The sequence below is a fragment of the Daucus carota genome, chromosome 1 (assembly GCF_001625215.2).
Source record: "Daucus carota subsp. sativus chromosome 1, DH1 v3.0, whole genome shotgun sequence".
Lineage (NCBI taxonomy): Eukaryota > Viridiplantae > Streptophyta > Magnoliopsida > Apiales > Apiaceae > Daucus > Daucus carota.
This window is the reverse complement of record NC_030381.2, coordinates 39,264,278-39,282,258: the sequence shown is the minus strand read 5'-3', so window position 1 is coordinate 39,282,258 and position 17,981 is coordinate 39,264,278. Positions and strand designations below refer to the sequence as shown.

Here is a 17,981-nt window from a genome sequence, read left to right as displayed (position 1 = left end):
ACTACTCTATGGATAAAGTAATATTTTTATTAAAATAATATTTTTCTTGGTCTCATTATTATTATTCTATTTTTTTGAAATTTAAATTTCTTATTAAATTATTTAGCTACACTTATTTTAGTATAATTATGTGTGATTTCTTAGTTTTCAATTATTGTCTAACCAAAAATATTCTCTTCTAGTTAGATTTATTACATATTTGCTTTTCTATAATATTCTTATTTTATATATTATATATATACACGAAGCCGTGTTTTATAAAATTATTTACATTTTTTTCCTTCTTTCTCCCGTTTCATTTCTTTTCTTTCATGATTGTTTGTTAATCATAAAAGTTTTATGTGTCCTCCAGTTAGATACTAGAATTTTGTTTGATATAACTTTCTTTTCTTCTCTTTTTCTTGCAAATTTTGCTTTTTTTTTCTTTTTAGGATATGTTCTTTTCATATATCAAAATTTTATTATTTAAATTTCTGAAAACCTGATGATTGTTTTTTGAATGAAATATGTATTTTTATTCGGACACTGTATTTAGATAGAACTCATCAAAGAGATAAGAAAAATATCTTCAATCCTCTTGTGATCTAATATTGTGATAAATAAGACACCACTCTATGAAAAAAAATATTGTGATAAATAGGGGCACCACTCTTCGCGGATACATGTTCAATGGTTTGAGAAAATTGCAGATTGTCCGGTGAAGCCAATAGACAAACTATACTTTAATGAATAGTCACTGTTGAGTATTGCCGCTTCAAAACGAATAGTCACTGTTGAGTGTTGCACCTTCAAAACGAGCTTCAAGCCAAACTTAAACTGAAGCCCAGTTTAACTGCACGTTGAAAACGAGATGCCCAGAAGTCATAGGAGGGTAATGCATCATAATCTTCATTTAGCACTCTAATTACCACCTTAGTCTGTGTGTATTAGCATCACAGTCTAGTTGTCTGCGACTCTGTGGGCAACAAAAAAAACCTCTATCTTTTTTCCTGAGGCCTGCAACACATTCTTGATTAAAGAAAGAGATTCTAGATAAGAACTTGTTGGGCATGAATTGACAGAGCTGAGGAAAGATTGACCGCAACTAGTTAGTTCGTCGAGCTCTTACCAATCCATTAGTTCCGCTGATTTTGACCATACCAAAGACTCTGATTGACCACATTTACATCATAAATTATTTGGAGCCATTGTACTTTAACAGAACAAAGATAAAGTAATCGTCATTTATCAGAGTAGAAATCACTGGTGTTTACACCAAATTACACTATAGACTTCAACTGCTTGTCAACTATAAATGAGACGAGCTGCTTACCAAAATCCTGAGCAATATTGTCATGTGGTACATATTTGACACTCGTTAAGATCATTAAAATTTTTAGCACATAATCAAATTGCCGCAATACATTCTATAATGCGCGAGTTTATGCACCAATACAACTAGGGACTTGCAGTAGCTGCCAGAGGCTGCAAAGCTTTAAGTGGATTCATGATAACACCATCAATAAGACCATATTCTTTGGCTTCTTTGGCACTCATAAAAAAATCACGGTCGGTATCCTGGTTTATTTTCTCCAGGCTTTGGCCAGTGTGGTAGGACAGATAACCATTAAGATTTGCTTTGTGATGCAGCATTTCATTGGCCTAAGCATAAGTTAAATCAGTAATAATCAGGACTTCAATATAACAATGAACAAACATAAACTCTAACAGTGGTTGGCAAGCCTTTATCCATAAGAACACTTTTGCAAAGAAACTTCAATACGTAACATAAATTCATAACAAATCACCTTAGCTTAATACTTATCAATCAATGCAAAGGAAGACAATTGAAATAGGTCATTTGTCTCGCTATTTGATTATGATGATACCGGACATGTTTAGATAACTATTTTGACAGTTATACTTATATTTGCAGTTAAAACTACAAATAGTTTCAAAATATAGATGATTCAAAATGGCCCTTGAATTAAAAACAGTCAGACAACTTCAAAGTCACAAATTATTTGTTACACAAGGTCAATCGAACAACTATCTACATGTCGATTATTCGAGCATAATGTATTTAATCACCATGTAAGTGTGCATGTGTGCTTAAGTATGATGAGAAAACCTTACAAAATCAACTTTAAACGGCGGATGCAATATGTACAGCCTACCAAGGTCTTTCACAAGTTGCAATAAAACGAAGAGAGTTGAGCTAATATCAACCACAAAGTAACATGATGCACATTTATATAATCTTGCTTCTTTTGTTCCTCATCTCTTTGCTGTTTTAACTTGGCTCCTATCGTGTTATCTTTCTTTTCACTGTATTTTTCATTACTGGCATGTCATGCACCAGATGATCAACTAGGTAACGACTAGTCACCATTCACTGCACTCCAATTATTGACTCTTAGCTTGGTCAACTATAGGACATATTAGGCATAAACTTCACGTCGACAATACTTCAGCGATTCAACCAGAGAAAATTTTAAGGCTAGCTAAGAGTATATTTTTGAATGCAAGGGAGATTACGCCAATAACATTTTCACACTGGACACTAATAGTTATGTACTACATGTAAAACACAATTTACCTTCCAAAGCATCAAGAAGAATGTGATGCTTTTTTTAAAGTATATTGTGGCAACTGAAAAATGGAATATAGTAAGACACACCTGAATATCAATATCAGTTTGTCCACCTTGTGCTCCACCAAGAGGCTGATGTATCATAATCCTTGAGTTTGGCAAGCTGTATCTTTTACCTTTGCAAGTCATTTAGACAGGAAAATATCAGGTTACCCCAGAACTTAGCAAAATAGGGAGAGAAACTCATAGTGAGTTATACTAAACCCCAACTCCTTACCTTTGGTTCCAGCGCTGAGCAGGAAAGCTCCCATACTGTCAAAAGACGAAGTAAAAGTAATAATTAAGAAATAATCTATGGTAATTCGAAAGCAAAAGTTGCAAATATGAGGTTATAGACCCTTGACAGCAAATCAACTGCAGAAGGTATAATTAATATTACAGCCTCAAGAATTTTAATTTTCTAAGAGACAAAAACATAGAAGCAATTAGAAGCTCTTTCTGCAGAATGATAAATTACTAATATCTTTTATTAGCTACCAAATTGTAGCAGTTAAGTATTGCAAAAATAGCACGACAAATTTTGCAGCAACCACCACATTTTCATATTGCAATGATAAGATGTTATTTAGTCTCAACATAGGCTAATGAATCACAGAGACGCACTCATGGAAGACTAGCACTTGATCACAATGGTAGCAAGGATGAATCTAAAAGCATCAACACGAGTAAAACTGATAATTATCAGCAAGCACACGACTGTTAGAAAAAAGCCACTCGAATAGCTTTACCTAGCTGCCAGACCAACACACACAGTGGAAACATCAGGTCGAATATGCCTCATAGTGTCAAATATGGCCATACCTAGGGTCATAACAACCAATTAAAATCACATCTAATAATCCACAGCATATTATTATTAGGACATCCACGAAGAGCAAAAATATTACCAGCAGTCACTGACCCTCCTGGGGAGTTCACATACATGACAATATCCTGCTCAAAAACGCCCAATTAGTTACAATGTTTTGATGGCATTACAATAATTGCTACCTAGTAAAGTATTTGGTTTCAGATTCATACAAAGAGTAATAAGTTACAAAGAGTAGTAAGTTGGTAATAGCTGTTTTCGATAATATTTACAAAAAACATAATATCAAATACATTTAACCACAAAAAAGTAGTAGGTGAAGACGGGAAAATCAGTATAATAAAATTGTTTCCATGAAATATTATATATGGCCAAATGCTCTTCTAAGCATACTAAAGAGAAGGAAGTAGTTTCTAGGATTAATAACAATAAGATACAGCATGCTCAAGTAAACTCTATGCATTACCTAAAACAACACATCACGTCAAGGAGGAAGTACGAACCCCCTTGTCATTTTAAGCCAAATAAATTAGTAAGAGCAAGGATCATTTTTTTTGTTTCATGTATTAACAACACAGAGCATCTAAGACAATTCTCTTGTAGAAAGTCAAACCCGTCCATCTCCAAACAGATTTCTAACTTGTAAGATAAACATTGAGTGCAGTCTAGAATGAAACAAGTAAATGTCCAAATCCCTCTGGAAAGGGTAGAATGTAATACAAACAAACCTTATTAGGATCAACAGCATCGAGATAGAGAAGCTGGGCAACAATTATGTTTGCCATATCATCGTCAACAGCTCCACCACATCGTATAATTCTCTAATAACACAATTATAAAATCCAGCATAAATACTTCTCATAACTCATTCAATAAACATATAAGAGCAAGATACAACTTAAACATCCCTAAAAATTAGGTACTTATAATTATATGTCTTTACGTGTTGAAAAAGTTGACTAATGACACTCTGGAAACGCTCTTGCATCATTGGAGGGGGACCTTGTGCTTGTGCATAAGCTGGAAAATACGGTGACGATGGAACTTGCAGATCATCCCTAGAACAATCAGACAACTAAATCATTCAAAACCCCATAACAGAAAAGCTAATATTAGGAATCACATATATATAAACACACAAAACCACACCTGATAGACCAAACCCCTGGCCCTGGCAATGAACTCCTCTCGGGTGCCCTAAAACCACCAGAGTACACAGCTTTCACAGAAGACGCTCCAACTTTCTTTTTATCATTTTTCCTATATTTTTCCAAAACAGTCAAAATAAAGAACAAAAAAAAATTTCCACACATCAAGAATGTAAATTGACCAACAAAGACCTCAAAAAACACTAAAATGAACTGTAAGCAGCTACACAAACATAAACAGACACACAATAGCCTTCCAATTCATACAAACAACCATAAAGTCGGATCTTTATCTTAAAACAAAACAACAATACCAAATTAAAGCCTAAAAACAAAAAAACTCAAAACTTTATAGTAAAACACAACAAAGAATTACCAAATACGAAGAGGGTTGAACTGAAATAGAGAACTGGAACAAGGGTTTTTTGGGTTTGGCGAATTGAAGAGGATAGAGTTATTTAACAAGCAAGTGGTTGAATGTGCCATCGGAAACTACGCCGGTAAAAGGGGGCTTATCTTATCGAAACGGCGGCGTTTAATGGTGGGATTGGTGAAAGAGTGAGTGGTGAGAAAAACCCAGAAGTCGTTGTAAGTGAACTGTGGGTAATGTTGAGACTTAAGATTGTACTCTTCTTTCTTGCCCTCTTTCGGATTTTTTTTTCAGGTTGAGTGCGTAATGTGACTACTGTACCATGGAGTTATGGATTAGGCTAGTGACCCGACCCGTATCATTCTTACCCGATCCACTGAATTTCGAAGTCTTTTGCATTCCTTTTCTTTTCTGAGCATCCCTTGAAGCAAAAAAGAAAAATTAATACTCCCTCCGTCCCGGCCATTTCTTTACGTTTGGTTTGGGCACGGAGGTTAAGAAATATGTATAAAGTAGTGGAAAAGAGAAAGAAAAGTGGATGAAGTGGTGGGACCCATTAATTTTTAAATTATAAAAGAGAGATAGTGGAGTAAAAGTAGTGTGAAAAGGAAGGAAAAGTAGTGTGAAAAGGAAAGAAAAGTTGGGAAGTGGTGGGACCCATTGACTATTTTTGATAAGTTTTGGAATGTAAAGAATTGGATGGGACATCCCAAAAAGGAAACTGTAAAGAATCTGTTGGGACGGAGGGAGTAAAACATTTGTCTATCTGATCGCCCTCTTTATAGGAGAAGAAAAAGCTCTTTAAAAAGGAACGAACAGGTAGATTTTCTCTATTTATCATGGTGATAGAATTTAGAAATATAAACTAATCAATTAATCTATATATTCAAAATTTATCATGGATTTTTGAATAAATCGAAATTTTTTAATCAAATTAAAATGTAGCAAATAAATCGATCAAATTTTTTCAAAAAACTAATCACATTTTTAATTTTTTTTTAATCAAACTAGAATATAATCGATGTATCAATCAATTTCTTTCAAAAAATTAATCACATATTTTTTAATAAATCATGAATTTTTAGAACACTTTTACCGTGAATTATCCTCTTTCATGTACTGTGTACATGTAAGAGAAATTGGAAGTAGTTAACGTGAAAAAGAAAAAAAATCATCACTTCGCTAATAACATTTAAAAGTCTAATTGGTAGAGTATTACTCCTGTGCCAAGTTTAGTAGTCATTCATGAAATTGCTGACTTGTCTTTTATATTATGAAAACAGTCTTAATGCAAACTAGAATTATTTGACATGAAAATATAAATGGATAGCTATTAACTTCAAAATGCATCATATAGGAATAAACATAAGCAATCCTTGTGATCTTTATTGACAAATTATATAGGAATACAAAACAACATCACAGATGATATTCATCACATATTTTTTGATTTAAATGTGAGGTAATATTTGCGTCCAGTGAAAGATGCAGTGATGCATTAGCAAGCAGTTTCGGCTTGCAAATTATCATGAACTGCCTTGTAGCACTGGAGACTGCAGAGAGGAACCCGTGATTTGGAATCTCGATACTTGTATGGCTTATCACAAGACGGACCAGCACATTTTTCCCGCGGAGGGGGGTAACTGAAAATTCAAACAGGAAACAACAGGGAAAACTCAGTTCTAACTTGAATAAAACAAGGATTAGATGGCGAAATAAAACAATGCACAAAATTGGAAAACCCAAAACAGGGATTTCAACGAACAAGTAAAAAGGCTTAGAATTTTGCAATTGAAAAAGTGGACATGCTAAAGATGTATTCCAAAAGAGAAAAAAGGAAATCAGATTAACTTGATATAAGAATTATGTTATATGAGGTGAAATGACGTCACAAACCATGTTTTACTTGTACATACGACAACTCAACATATTTTTAAGGGGTCCCACCATTTGCAGTTCGTTTCATTTTTCAAATCAACCGCTTTATAATCTATATATACTCCAATGTATAGATGTGTATATTCATGAGGTATATGTAGTGTTGCCTTGTTGCTAGAAGAAAAATTCATACTTTTATTCATGATGATTTCATATAACAGCTCTGGCCTCTGTAAGAAAGACACCAGGACCGTGAATATATCAAAACTCATTTTGTTTCATTCTCCAACTTCTAATAAAGACTTTTTTAATGCATATATAAATTATTAATTTCGGGTGATTATTCATGATTTTTTTAATATATATTAAAACGAAGGAAATAAAGTGAAAATGGGGTAGTAGCCGGTAGGTTTCTTCTGCATGTGATGAACAATTTGTTTCACTCTGTTTTAAAAAGTAAATAAGTTGGTTTAACCTGATATAAAGAACGTGCTTATATGAGGTTAATCTGATATTCAGTAACCTCATTCCAAATATTAATGATATTTTACATTAGGATGATAGGAAAAAGAAACCAGACCTGCACGGTTTGGGGTCAAATATATGAGGCAAACCAATATCCTCTGAGAATATCACTCTTGTTCCAGTTGGACCAATGACGCATCTAACAGTGTTTGGAGGAAGAGTCTGTGAATTTGCAGCCCTTTCCTACAAAGGATAACAATCACAAAAATAAGGGACCACAATTGTTACTGTTGCTAGAAGAAGCCAATTAAGCATGTTAAGTATATAATACACACTAGACAAGAAATTACCTGAGCCAATTCTTCCTGGCGCTTCTTTATCTTATCCTCTCGCTTCTTCCGACTAGAATCTTGACCAAGTATTTTCCTGATCGCCTCAGCCTAATATTGAGAAATATGATAACAAAGTCGCAGTCTAAGATGCTAGAAGAAATATATTTTATAAAACATAATTTATGACGATTTAAAAAGCAAGACCACAGCAGACCTCTGACTCCCGGGCAGCCTTCTCATTATGCATTCTACGTCTCTCAGCAGCTTCCGCTTTCTTCAATTGCTGTTCCACTTCTGTGAGCTTCTCCTTTTGTTCTAAACATTATAAATAATAATGCAATAATTTAGTGGACATAATAATTTTTGTGACTGGTATATATCTCCGCTGTTATGTTGGAAAAGGTTCCAGTCTGGATAAAGGGTTTTATGACTTCAATGATGCTCAAGATTTACAGGTCATGCAGATCTTTGAATTAGCATACATGGTCTAATAATCATAATGTCGTTTGGCTGGGGTGAATGGATTTGGAAGGAATGGAATGAAATTTGAACTATGTTATCGGTAATTGTATATACATTTCATTTATTCCTCCATTCCATTCCTTACACCCGCTACTAGATAACTAGCCGATTCGTATTTTGCCTTGACCGGGATACTGAAAGTCAAAAAAGAAAAAAAAATGATAATAATTCAAGCAATCTCGAATCGTATAATAGATACTCACTTCGGGGTGGCGGCGGCGGTAAACCGTTTGGGAACTCAATTGAATTTGATGCAGACAGAGAAGATGAGTCCTTCCCACTGAGACGGGCTCGTTGACGCGTTGTAAGAGCAAATTCCCTCTTACTTTCTGTTGGCAAATCAGGGGAATCTTTCCTTGGGATCTTCTTCTTTCTACCTTCAAGCTCCCTACCCTCAAGCTCACTATCAGATAATAGTTCTTCCTCATAATCTGTATCATCCGACAGTCCATCTGATCTATTCTTCTTCCCATCTTTACCCGATTTTGAATGGCCAAAATCTTTCAAACTTTCATACCTTGCACCTTTTGAAACCCTTGATAGACTTTTATGTTTTGAGCTCGATTCTTTCCCCACATCTTTCAGTCCCCCTGAAACTCTAGAAGTTTTAAGCTTCTCCAAGTATCGGATCTCATCATCTTCATCATCATCATCATCATTAAACATTCCACTTATATCACGTTTCTTTGACTCTCTCTTGCTCTTTTGTAGATCAGACTTCACTCTTTGTTCTTTGTTTGTTCCAGTAGAATGGTCATCCTTTTTAAGAGTAAATCCAACTCTTGAGAAATCCTTCCACGGAATTCCTCGCAAGCCAGACGGCTTACCTGAAGTAGGAAAATTGTCGTCATCCAAATCATCCTGAAATTCGCCAGACAATAAGACATTAGAAAAATATGCAACCTATCGCGCAAAAGTTACAATAAAGCAAAAGAGTTGACAACCAGTCAAAGCATGCAAGTGCAAACACCTTTGCTACAGAAGTAGCTCTAAGGAATCGCTTACATTCAGTATATTTAAAAGACTTCCATTAAACATAGATATACATAATCATATTTTACAACCAACAAATGAAAGCAAAATCTGGAGATTAAGAAGTGGTCGCGGTTTCAGAATATTTATAGATTCTTTTATTTGGAGAACATGTATAAATTATATATATAGACTGATATCAGAAAGAAAGTCATCGAAGTTATTATACCATCTCAAAATTTTCCAGATCTTGATTGTTAATTATATCAATCAAACTAGTTTAAGTACCAAGACAGACTAGAGTGCCATTATGTAATTCTGTACTTCTATATCTTTCTTGCCACATCAACTTCTAAAAATATTATAATTCCCACTGCCAACACATACAAAGAAAATAAGTATGATAACCAGATACAGGTTCCAAGCTCTTATACATCATCACAACAGCTGTCACATGCATTTGGTAAGTTGCTATTTGCCAAACAATAGAAGCCCAACCACCAACTGTATAACTTATATATGAGATAGAAATAAACCTGAAGACTCTGTTTCTGCAGTGGCCGGGGAGCTTCTGGAAGTCGTACACTCTTTGTAGAAGATCCACTTTCTGATGTAGCTTGAGAAGTCTGAATGGTACGAGTGACGCCACCAACCTTAAGCTTAACTTTTTTGAACTTGGGTTCATGTACAACCACATCTGGCTGCTTACTTGAGAAATTAACACCTTCATTCGGTCCTTGCCCGGTAACATTATCATCCTCCAAACCTCCACTTCCATATAAGATGCCTGATTCTCCCTCCATCTTCTGAAATGCAGTTTCACCATCTACTCTCGACGCTGAGGACCTAGAAATACACTGATTAAGGTTAAAAGTTTTCCTCTTGGAACTGCCATCATAACCAGTATTCTCATCACTGGAGGCCTTGGCTATATCCTCCGAGGGAGGTGTAGAGGATAAGGATGACAGTGATTCTGGTTTAGGTCGACGAGAAGTTTGGCTTCTCTTTCTTCTCACTGCGTTTGTAATACCATCGAGCCGTGTACTACCATATTCATCCATCAGATACTGATTTAAGGACAAATTACTCTGTTGGTTGTTCCCTGTAGTTCAATCAGCTGCCAAGGATAATGCTGCACATAAAATATAATTTTTTACATTGCTCGTCAATAAAGAGACTTTAACTACTCATAAAAATACAAGAAAACACTACAACAAAATATCGAAATAAAAAATTCAAGAATACAGCACATAAACACTGAACACTTTACAGCAAAATCTCAATATTAGGACCACTTTGGAGTACAGGATCCATCAGCTGGAAAACCTTTACTAATTTAACATTGGACTTTCTAATAATCACATAGCTAATACAATTCAAGAACTATTGTCAGCCCCCATGAACGATAACAATCCATAAAAATAAAAGACTGAAATGATCATTAGTAACAACTCATAACATACACCCATCCAAAACTAAAATTATCCAAGAAAACACCACCAATAATTAGTTCCAAATGAAACTCAACACACAAAATTAAAATACCATCAAACCTAATCTTCGAAAAAACATTCAAACAGATTAGTAACAAGTAACACCACAAACCCACTAAACACTATGATAATACTATTCCAAAAACCCAGATAAGAATTCACAGAGACAATGCTAATATGCCATCAAAAAATAATCTTCAATAAAATCAAACAGATTAGCAACTACTTACACACATTCAACACACAAAAGCCAAGAAATCACAATATTTCTTTAAATCCGGATGAGAATTCACACAAACAACATGAAAATGCCATCAAAACCAAATCTTTACAACATATTCAAGAACCCCACAAATCAAAATTCACAGATCCCCATAAAAATTAAAAAAAAAACAAACACAGCAAAGAGCTCAAATTAAAGAACCCCTCAAACAAAAAAACTTATAAACTACATAAATACACAATTTATACATCAAAGATAGAAACTTTACCTGTTTCTTGATGAATTCTTGAATTTGAATTGAGAAAATCAATGATAGAGAAAAGGGGGCTTGAGGGGCTAGGGTTGGAGCTGTGAAGATGAGAAATAGAGATAATGTTGTGTATGTATAATGGTAAAGATGAAGACTTGTAGTAGTAATCTCCTCCATTTGTATTTTTTTTAGTTTTTGATAAATACATGTGTGTAAGTGTGTACTCCTGTGTCCCTGTAAATTTGAGAGAAGTTTGTAATGGGCCTACGAGGCTACTACCTCAACGTTGAGACTTGAGATGCTCTGTGAGCTTGTGCAATTTCTGCCTTTCCAAATTTCATATACAAGGGGTCTTTTGAACAAAAATAATACTTCCACCGCTGCAAGGCCAATAATATTTTTTCAAAAAAAAAATTCTGAAAAAGATTTGACGTCTAAATTTTTATTTTAAAAAATTAAAGAAAAACTTATGAAATTATATTTTAAAAAAGTTTCAAAATACGTACAAATAATGAACGCAAACAACCTACTCCAAAAAGTACCTAGACTTCTTCAAAAAAATATTATTCTTATTGTTCGTTTTTAATTTTAAAAGTAAAAGTACCTAGACTTCTTCAAAAAAATATTATTCTTATTGTTCGTTTTTAATTTTAAAAGTATTATATTTAGGTGGGTCGAAAATAAAGACGTCACACTCGTATATATAGTTATCGATTATAATTTATATATGATCCAAATATATGTAAATTATGATATATGATTTTAATATATTTATTTTTTATATGATTCAAATATGTGTGATGAGGCTATAATTTCAAGACATGACCTGGTGATGTTTATTTTTTCAAGTAAAAATTATATGTAATGTTTACATGTTTATTTTTTAAGGTGTGATTTTGAATTAATATGTTTTGTTAATTGTTAAATTTTATTAGTATATTAGGAGTTAGTATTTTGTTTTTTTATTAAAAAGTATATTTATATATTACAATTACAATTTTTATTAAAAAAATAAAAATTCCCTGAATTTTCTCAAGGATCCCCGTTCCTGTTAGAGGCAGAAAGTGGCAAAGAAAAGAATCTCCGTGTGAGGTTCGGATTCTTCAGGACAGGTCGGGAATTGGTATTGAATTCGGAGATTTTGGGCCAGGATAACACTACCTATGCCGCCCATCCCCAGGCCAGAGCAAGACTAGTGGCAGTTTTAGCAACTTTACTGATAAATTATCTCCGCAAGTTTGCTCAGGAAGAAGAATAATTTTATTGGTTTCGAACAAGAATTTAATCTTTTGCCAGTATAGTTTGATCAAAGAGTTCAAAAATACCTTACTATAATATGATTAAATCGTATATAACTATAAATCAAAAGTTTCAACTAACCGAAATTTATGAGAAAAGAAAAATGCTAGATATTTCAAAATTGTTTCAATTTTTTTTTTGGTAAAATCCTAACTGACAAAATTCGATTACTGATAATAGTGAGATATATATAAATTACACAATTAAAATTAATTAATTATTTATAAAAAAAATTGGAACTGGAGAAAACTCTCTTTGTTTGTTTTAGAAGTTGTCGCAAATTAGGAATAGTTTGTACTTTCCAAACATCCCTCGGAGTTGTATAAGCTAGCTGCTATCCTATATAAACATGCAGACATGTCTGTAGGGTTTTTAAGAAACCATTCATTCTTGTTGATCAGATTAAATTCTATAATTCTACACACCAAAGCACATAGAGAAGAGAAAAAGAGAAGATGGGTACAGGAAAGAAGAAGATAGAGATCAAGAGAAAGGAGAAGCAACAGGACAGAATGGTTGCTTTCTCAAAGAGACGCAAAGGCCTCTTCAAGAAAGCTCATCAGCTTCATGCTCTCTCCGCTGCTCACATCGCGATTCTCGTCTTCTCTCCAGCAGGAAAACCTTATGTCTGCGGAGATCCTTGTTTTGATGACATTGTTGACAAGTACTACTCTGGTGCAACTGCTAATGCTGCTGCTGATGATAATGATGTTGTAAATTGTAATAATAGGAGTACTTATGGTGATGGTAATGATGCAGATGAAGATTGTAAAGAGATTGGAGAGTTGAAGTTGTGGTTAAAGAGGATGGATTTTGATGGTTCTGATAATGTGGATGATCTTCTTTTAGCTAAGAATGATTTGGAGCAGGTTAGAGACAAGTTGATCAAAAATGTTGCTGATTATGGTGAATAATCTGATAATGTATGATTTGGAGCAAGTTACAGACAAGTTCATCAAATATATCGATGATTATGGTGAATTATTTTTCTTCCCACCAGGAGCGACACTTCAACAAATTGACAAATTGTACAGGGATACAATACCGGAAGGATTAGGGACTTATTTCATTCAAATTCTACATTTTTATTGTTTTGATAGTTCTTTTATAAAGATGATTTATTACTATACATCTGCTTTAAAAATATTCATGATTTGTTAAAAAATCTCCGATTAATTCTTCAAATATATTTTACCGATTATACTCCCTCGATTTATTGGAAAAATCTTCGATAAATTCCTAATAAGTTCTAATTCGGTAGGTCAATTGATTAGTTTCGATTCTCGATTTCTGCAGCCATACGATATATAGATAACTTCTTTTTGTTTATGAGAGTGTTTGCATAACCTTACCAAGGCATATGCATGAGTAAAATTCTATTGAATTCAGCTTTTGAAAGTAGAGAGGAGAATGTAAAGTTCAACACAGACCATCATTTATCATTATTGAATGGATTCGATAATTCAAGAGGTGACAGCCTCAAGCTTGTCAAGGCAATCATTAGTCATCCCTGTAGCCCAATCGCTGAAGATTTTAGCTTCAAGATCTTCTCCTACCATCTCCCTGTAACATACGTTGCAGGTGTCGATATTTGCAGAGATTGAAGTAAGATCCATATTGACCTTGTAATAGTTATCTGATTCCAGGTCTTCAATGGTGTTCTTCATGTCATCAAGGGCAGCTTCGTACACATCTTGGCATGTCTCTAAGCAATCATACGTTGGTTTTGAGGTAGCTGGATGCTTCACCTGCGTCTCAAGGCCCTGAAGATGTTCTCTAGTTTTCTGCATTCCAAGAATCATGGCAGAATTGATGAATCGGGTCATCTGGGTCTTGGAATCAACAGGTGCAAGTGCCTCAGGGACGGGGGTCGATTCTGCTTGAGGAAATAAGGCGAGTAGGAGCGAGGCGATGGACATGACAAGGACCACCTGGCCAATGTTGGAAGCCATGGTCTCTTCTATCTATTTAAGAAGAGAGCAGGCTAACCAACAGAGGGAGGGATTGAAAGAGAGCCTGGTGAAATATAAAAGACCGAATCTCGAAAGGCCTGAGATTTAAGGGTGGTTGGATATTTGCCCAGTTATCAAGGATTTAAGAGTGGCCAAGCTTGAAATTAGGAATCTTATGAAATATATTTGGGATACTTAAGAAAGTATAGAATATTATATGTACAAGAAATCTGTATAATTACAAACTACAACTTAAGAGCTACTTTCACTCAAGTACAGACCTTCTCTCCTACAAACAGACTAATGCACTTGAAACTCAGCTCTCCTTGTATGCATCACCACAGCAGCCTCAAATAGTATCACTCGAAAGTCGAAACTATTATCTTAATGCAGTCAATTGCATACATGTATAAGAAAGTAATATATTCAGATTTTGATTAGTCGAAGATGCATACACAAGAGAAGTTTTGTTAAAACCTCGAATGCAGAAGCTACGCAATAACATCCAGAAGGCACAGATCTTTAAGGTCTATTGCTGACGGGAGCGGTGGGATCAAGTCTATGCCTTGGGACATTTAGATGCTTCCATGTTATCAGTGACTTGTTTTCTTCTAATGGAATTTGGGCATATCTCCAAACAAGGTTCTTTGAGAGTGATATCATCTTCCGGTAAGGGTGGCAGAACTCCAAATTTAAACTGCCCTCAAAAATCAAAAGAAAAAAAAAAAAACTTATTAGACACAATAGTAGGGCATAGAAAGACTGTTTCGCTGCAGCAGTAAAATAGTAATTCTTCATTTCCAGTTCCAACTTAATGATTTCTAAAACCAAACAACAAAGGAACATTGTTGCAAGTACTCAAATCCCATTAAAACAGATATTATCTCAATTAACTTAGGATTGCATGTGTTTGCTCTGAGATTATGATAAAAACATAAGGCAGCAGACAAGTAGGATAGATAGAAGAATGCCAGACAAGAGCAGCACCAGCACAATTATAAATTTTTTAAAATAGATTGCAATCTGTAAAAACCAAATAGTTTTAGAGGTCACATACCTGACAGCTATAATCGCTGAAGTTTGGCTCCATTAATAAGGGAACCCCCATGCCAGCCTTCATGAAAGTCTGAAATAATTATTAAGCAACAAAATTTATAAGACTTTGCTTCATATATCATGTACCACATGTATGAAACATCCTTTTTAAGACCCTGACAAATTTCACTCAGCGAGATATGTTGTTGCTATAAAGTCGTGTTCAAATTTACACTGACCAGCTCTACTGTTTTTGAGCACTGAAAAGTCTGAGTTCTTATTTAGTGACCATATATGATTATATAAAATAGTCAAATGTGCATTACTTAAACGCAATGACTCTACTTAACATTCAGTATCTGTTGTACAATTTGCTTAACTTGTCATTGTAAGACTGGGATAAATGGCTTATCAAAGCTCGTTGCTTAAATATATAAAGAAAAGGATATTTTTCTAGTATTATCAAGTGTCTGACGATTAACCAATTGGGTGAATATCACTATAAATGTTTGAGGTTGATAAAAAATTTATTAGAATATATGTACATTAAATTTTATATTCAATGCACATAAGTAAATGATGACAGGAACATGTATGCGGCCTATGTGTTTAGTGTGAGATTGGTGCTGATGCAAGGATTAGTAGGTCTTTCTTACAAACACACACTATCAGCTTTGCCTAGGAATATTCTTCAAAAATACATGTCAGACGAAATGCATATAGAAACTCTGGCCAGAAGTTTAAGATCTACTAACCTGTGTAGGAAGCTTGCATGTGTTAATGCATATACCAACACATTTGCTTTCCTCTAAATACTTGCATCTTTCAACAAATACCTATAATAACAAAATTAATAATGTGCACCAAAATGAAGATGACGACTGCAGGATTATACAGGTAAAGATTAATCGGGCAAGGGGAAAGGCTTTCCAAAGGCAAAATGCATTACCCCACTCATTAATGAGGATCCATCAGGAAGATCAACAGAATTAACTGTGCATGGGCCCATGAGCCATTGACAAGATAATGCAGTCACCCTGGCTTCAAAGAACAGAAATTACAAACTTTTAGCAGTCTTTTAAATAGTAGAGCACTAATAATCAAAGCAAGGAACCACACATTTATTTGTCTGAAAGCACCCTGACAAGGACGAACTTACCAACCATCACTGCCGCTACTTTCCCTCCAGCAATAGGTGCAATTAGCAATTTGTAAAGCTCTAACAGTAACGGAGGAAACAATGATCTTAGTATCCGTACCTGTTTTAAGAACAAAGCTACTGATATCGGTGACTAATGGCATATCTATTTGGAGAAAAACAGTTATCACACAAAATTGTATTCTAACTCTTTATGCAGATGTATAGAACTAAAGAAACAAAGTTGCAAATCATCTTCTAATATATCGTTTGCATCAATTCTAGTTTCCACTACTTCAATTTTCAGACCTCCATTGACATTATACTATAATGAACTGTAACATCCATAGGCAACAACATATAAAGATCAAAATACCGCTGCTTCTGTTGTTTCAGAGTTGCTTCGACCAATCATAAGACGATTTGCTACTTCAATTAATCCATCATATCCAGGCTTTCCCGAATCCCATCCAGCCTCCTGTTGCCAACATTCCTAAAAAGTTACACAACCACATGATCCAAAGATGCAGTTTTGTACTTCAAAGAAGGGAACCCAATATTCAATATTCCCAGTTTTTGCTACCCTTTAAATTAATTTCACTACTTAACTAAATATTACACAACATCATCATAGTAAATCAGACAAATACATACCTATACACACTCCAATTTCTTGAAAATTAAATGTAAAATTAAGGAGGTAAAATTGAAAATGAACTGACCTGGACCATTTTATTTCGAAACGAATTGAGGAACAGGTTGTCCAAAACATTGGGTTTGTACTCTGTGCTCAATCTTTCAACTGGTTTTGATTTTATCTGCTAATCATCAATAACCAAAGAAAATCAGTTCAGTGTCAGCATACAAAAACAGCTTCTTTCAAAATTCGAGATTTATAAATAAAAAACATCGACAAGGAAAAGAATTTTACAGTTGTTTGTGATTGAGAGAGACACGAAACACGAAAGCCATGGTTTTGATTGTATAGAAGAAGCTCAAGTTTTGGGTGAAGAAGACGATTTGAACAAGACAGAGGAAAATGAAGCAGAGCCATATATGAATATTCTAATAACAGGTTTCATTACACAACTACTTTAACTGCTTTTGTATGCTGATGTAAATACCGCCAATTGTCGTAATTAAGTTGCAAACAACATTTCAATTATCTTGTAATTATGTGTTTAACCTCCAGGTCTAGGGTGAATCATTTTCTTTTTTTTTTTATGTCTATGAATTTTTTATTTTTAGAATCTATTTAAATTACAACCACACATTTATAAATTATATTTATCTAACATCCAATAACTTTTTTTATATGATTAAGATTAAGTCAAACATTCATTTCTTAATAACCGTGTTAGTCAAGGAAGCTCGTACAAATTAGGAAGGAAGGAGTACTAAATTCGATCAAATTTCTTGCATTGTTTATATTTTATCCATGTCTAAATTTAATTTGCAAAGGAT

At 34.2% G+C, this 17,981-nt stretch overlaps 5 protein-coding genes across 8 annotated transcripts; 1 reads left to right on the top strand and 4 right to left on the bottom strand.

The window, feature by feature from the left end:
* Window positions 1-1,193: 1,193 nt before the first annotated feature.
* Window positions 1,194-5,290, bottom strand: LOC108205058 (ATP-dependent Clp protease proteolytic subunit 5, chloroplastic). The gene is made up of 9 exons (XM_017374831.2): window positions 4,965-5,290; window positions 4,590-4,700; window positions 4,384-4,498; window positions 4,169-4,261; window positions 3,520-3,565; window positions 3,361-3,433; window positions 2,850-2,884; window positions 2,660-2,748; window positions 1,194-1,641 (listed from the first exon to the last, which is right to left on the bottom strand). The coding sequence occupies exons 1-9, from the start codon at window positions 5,072-5,074 to the stop codon at window positions 1,438-1,440; spliced, it is 876 nt and encodes a 291-aa protein (XP_017230320.1). The 5' UTR covers window positions 5,075-5,290; the 3' UTR covers window positions 1,194-1,437.
* A 1,001-nt stretch (window positions 5,291-6,291) lies between these two features.
* On the bottom strand, window positions 6,292-11,359 carry LOC108205334 (uncharacterized). The gene is made up of 7 exons (XM_017375257.2): window positions 11,112-11,359; window positions 9,664-10,259; window positions 8,359-9,016; window positions 7,848-7,948; window positions 7,652-7,741; window positions 7,417-7,544; window positions 6,292-6,601 (listed from the first exon to the last, which is right to left on the bottom strand). The coding sequence occupies exons 2-7, from the start codon at window positions 10,186-10,188 to the stop codon at window positions 6,457-6,459; spliced, it is 1,647 nt and encodes a 548-aa protein (XP_017230746.1). The 5' UTR covers window positions 10,189-10,259; window positions 11,112-11,359; the 3' UTR covers window positions 6,292-6,456.
* A 1,488-nt stretch (window positions 11,360-12,847) lies between these two features.
* On the top strand, window positions 12,848-13,306 carry LOC108222471 (floral homeotic protein APETALA 1). Its single transcript, XM_017396396.1, has one exon. It carries the CDS (start codon window positions 12,848-12,850, stop codon window positions 13,304-13,306), a length of 459 nt encoding a protein of 152 aa, XP_017251885.1.
* Window positions 13,307-13,723: 417 nt separating this feature from the next.
* On the bottom strand, window positions 13,724-14,478 carry LOC108212279 (uncharacterized). The gene has a single exon (XM_017384007.2). It carries the CDS (start codon window positions 14,342-14,344, stop codon window positions 13,856-13,858), a length of 489 nt encoding a protein of 162 aa, XP_017239496.1. The 5' UTR covers window positions 14,345-14,478; the 3' UTR covers window positions 13,724-13,855.
* Window positions 14,479-14,508: 30 nt separating this feature from the next.
* On the bottom strand, window positions 14,509-17,609 carry LOC108212258 (beta-carotene isomerase D27, chloroplastic). 4 transcript variants are annotated; one of them, XM_017384002.2, is made up of 8 exons: window positions 17,449-17,608; window positions 17,240-17,335; window positions 16,894-16,995; window positions 16,539-16,638; window positions 16,329-16,420; window positions 16,135-16,215; window positions 15,402-15,470; window positions 14,509-15,041 (listed from the first exon to the last, which is right to left on the bottom strand). In XM_017384002.2, the coding sequence occupies exons 1-8, from the start codon at window positions 17,569-17,571 to the stop codon at window positions 14,904-14,906; spliced, it is 801 nt and encodes a 266-aa protein (XP_017239491.1). In that variant the 5' UTR covers window positions 17,572-17,608; the 3' UTR covers window positions 14,509-14,903. The 4 variants fall into 4 exon arrangements, with proteins under 4 accessions (XP_017239491.1, XP_017239485.1, XP_017239475.1 ...); XM_017383996.2 differs by having other exon boundaries at window positions 17,240-17,338; window positions 17,449-17,607; XM_017383986.2 differs by having other exon boundaries at window positions 14,733-15,041; window positions 16,894-17,010; window positions 17,240-17,338; window positions 17,449-17,609.
* Window positions 17,610-17,981: the final 372 nt, after the last annotated feature.

Bases quoted from the DNA above. Each gene is read 5' to 3' on its own strand.
- LOC108205334 (XM_017375257.2), bottom strand. From the start codon at position 10,188: ATGGATGAATATGGTAGTACACGGCTCGATGGTATTACAAACGCAGTG. The intron at 7,949-8,358 runs GTGAGTATCTAT...TATAATGTTTAG, and splicing joins ACCGCCGCCGCCACCCCGAA to AACAAAAGGAGAAGCTCACA. The intron at 6,602-7,416 runs GTCTGGTTTCTT...TTGAATTTTCAG, and splicing joins TTTGACCCCAAACCGTGCAG to TTACCCCCCTCCGCGGGAAA.
- LOC108212258 (XM_017383986.2), bottom strand. From the start codon at position 17,571: ATGGCTCTGCTTCATTTTCCTCTGTCTTGTTCAAATCGTCTTCTTCAC. The intron at 16,421-16,538 runs GTAAGTTCGTCC...TGTTCTTTGAAG, and splicing joins AGTAGCGGCAGTGATGGTTG to CCAGGGTGACTGCATTATCT. The intron at 15,471-16,134 runs GTTAGTAGATCT...TAATTATTTCAG, and splicing joins CATGCAAGCTTCCTACACAG to ACTTTCATGAAGGCTGGCAT.
- LOC108222471 (XM_017396396.1), top strand. From the start codon at position 12,848: ATGGGTACAGGAAAGAAGAAGATAGAGATCAAGAGAAAGGAGAAGCAA.
- LOC108205058 (XM_017374831.2), bottom strand. From the start codon at position 5,074: ATGGCACATTCAACCACTTGCTTGTTAAATAACTCTATCCTCTTCAAT. The intron at 3,566-4,168 runs GTTTGTTTGTAT...GTTTTTGAGCAG, and splicing joins ATGCTGTTGATCCTAATAAG to GATATTGTCATGTATGTGAA. The intron at 2,885-3,360 runs GTAAAGCTATTC...GTCTTTTGACAG, and splicing joins TGTGTTGGTCTGGCAGCTAG to TATGGGAGCTTTCCTGCTCA.
- LOC108212279 (XM_017384007.2), bottom strand. From the start codon at position 14,344: ATGGCTTCCAACATTGGCCAGGTGGTCCTTGTCATGTCCATCGCCTCG.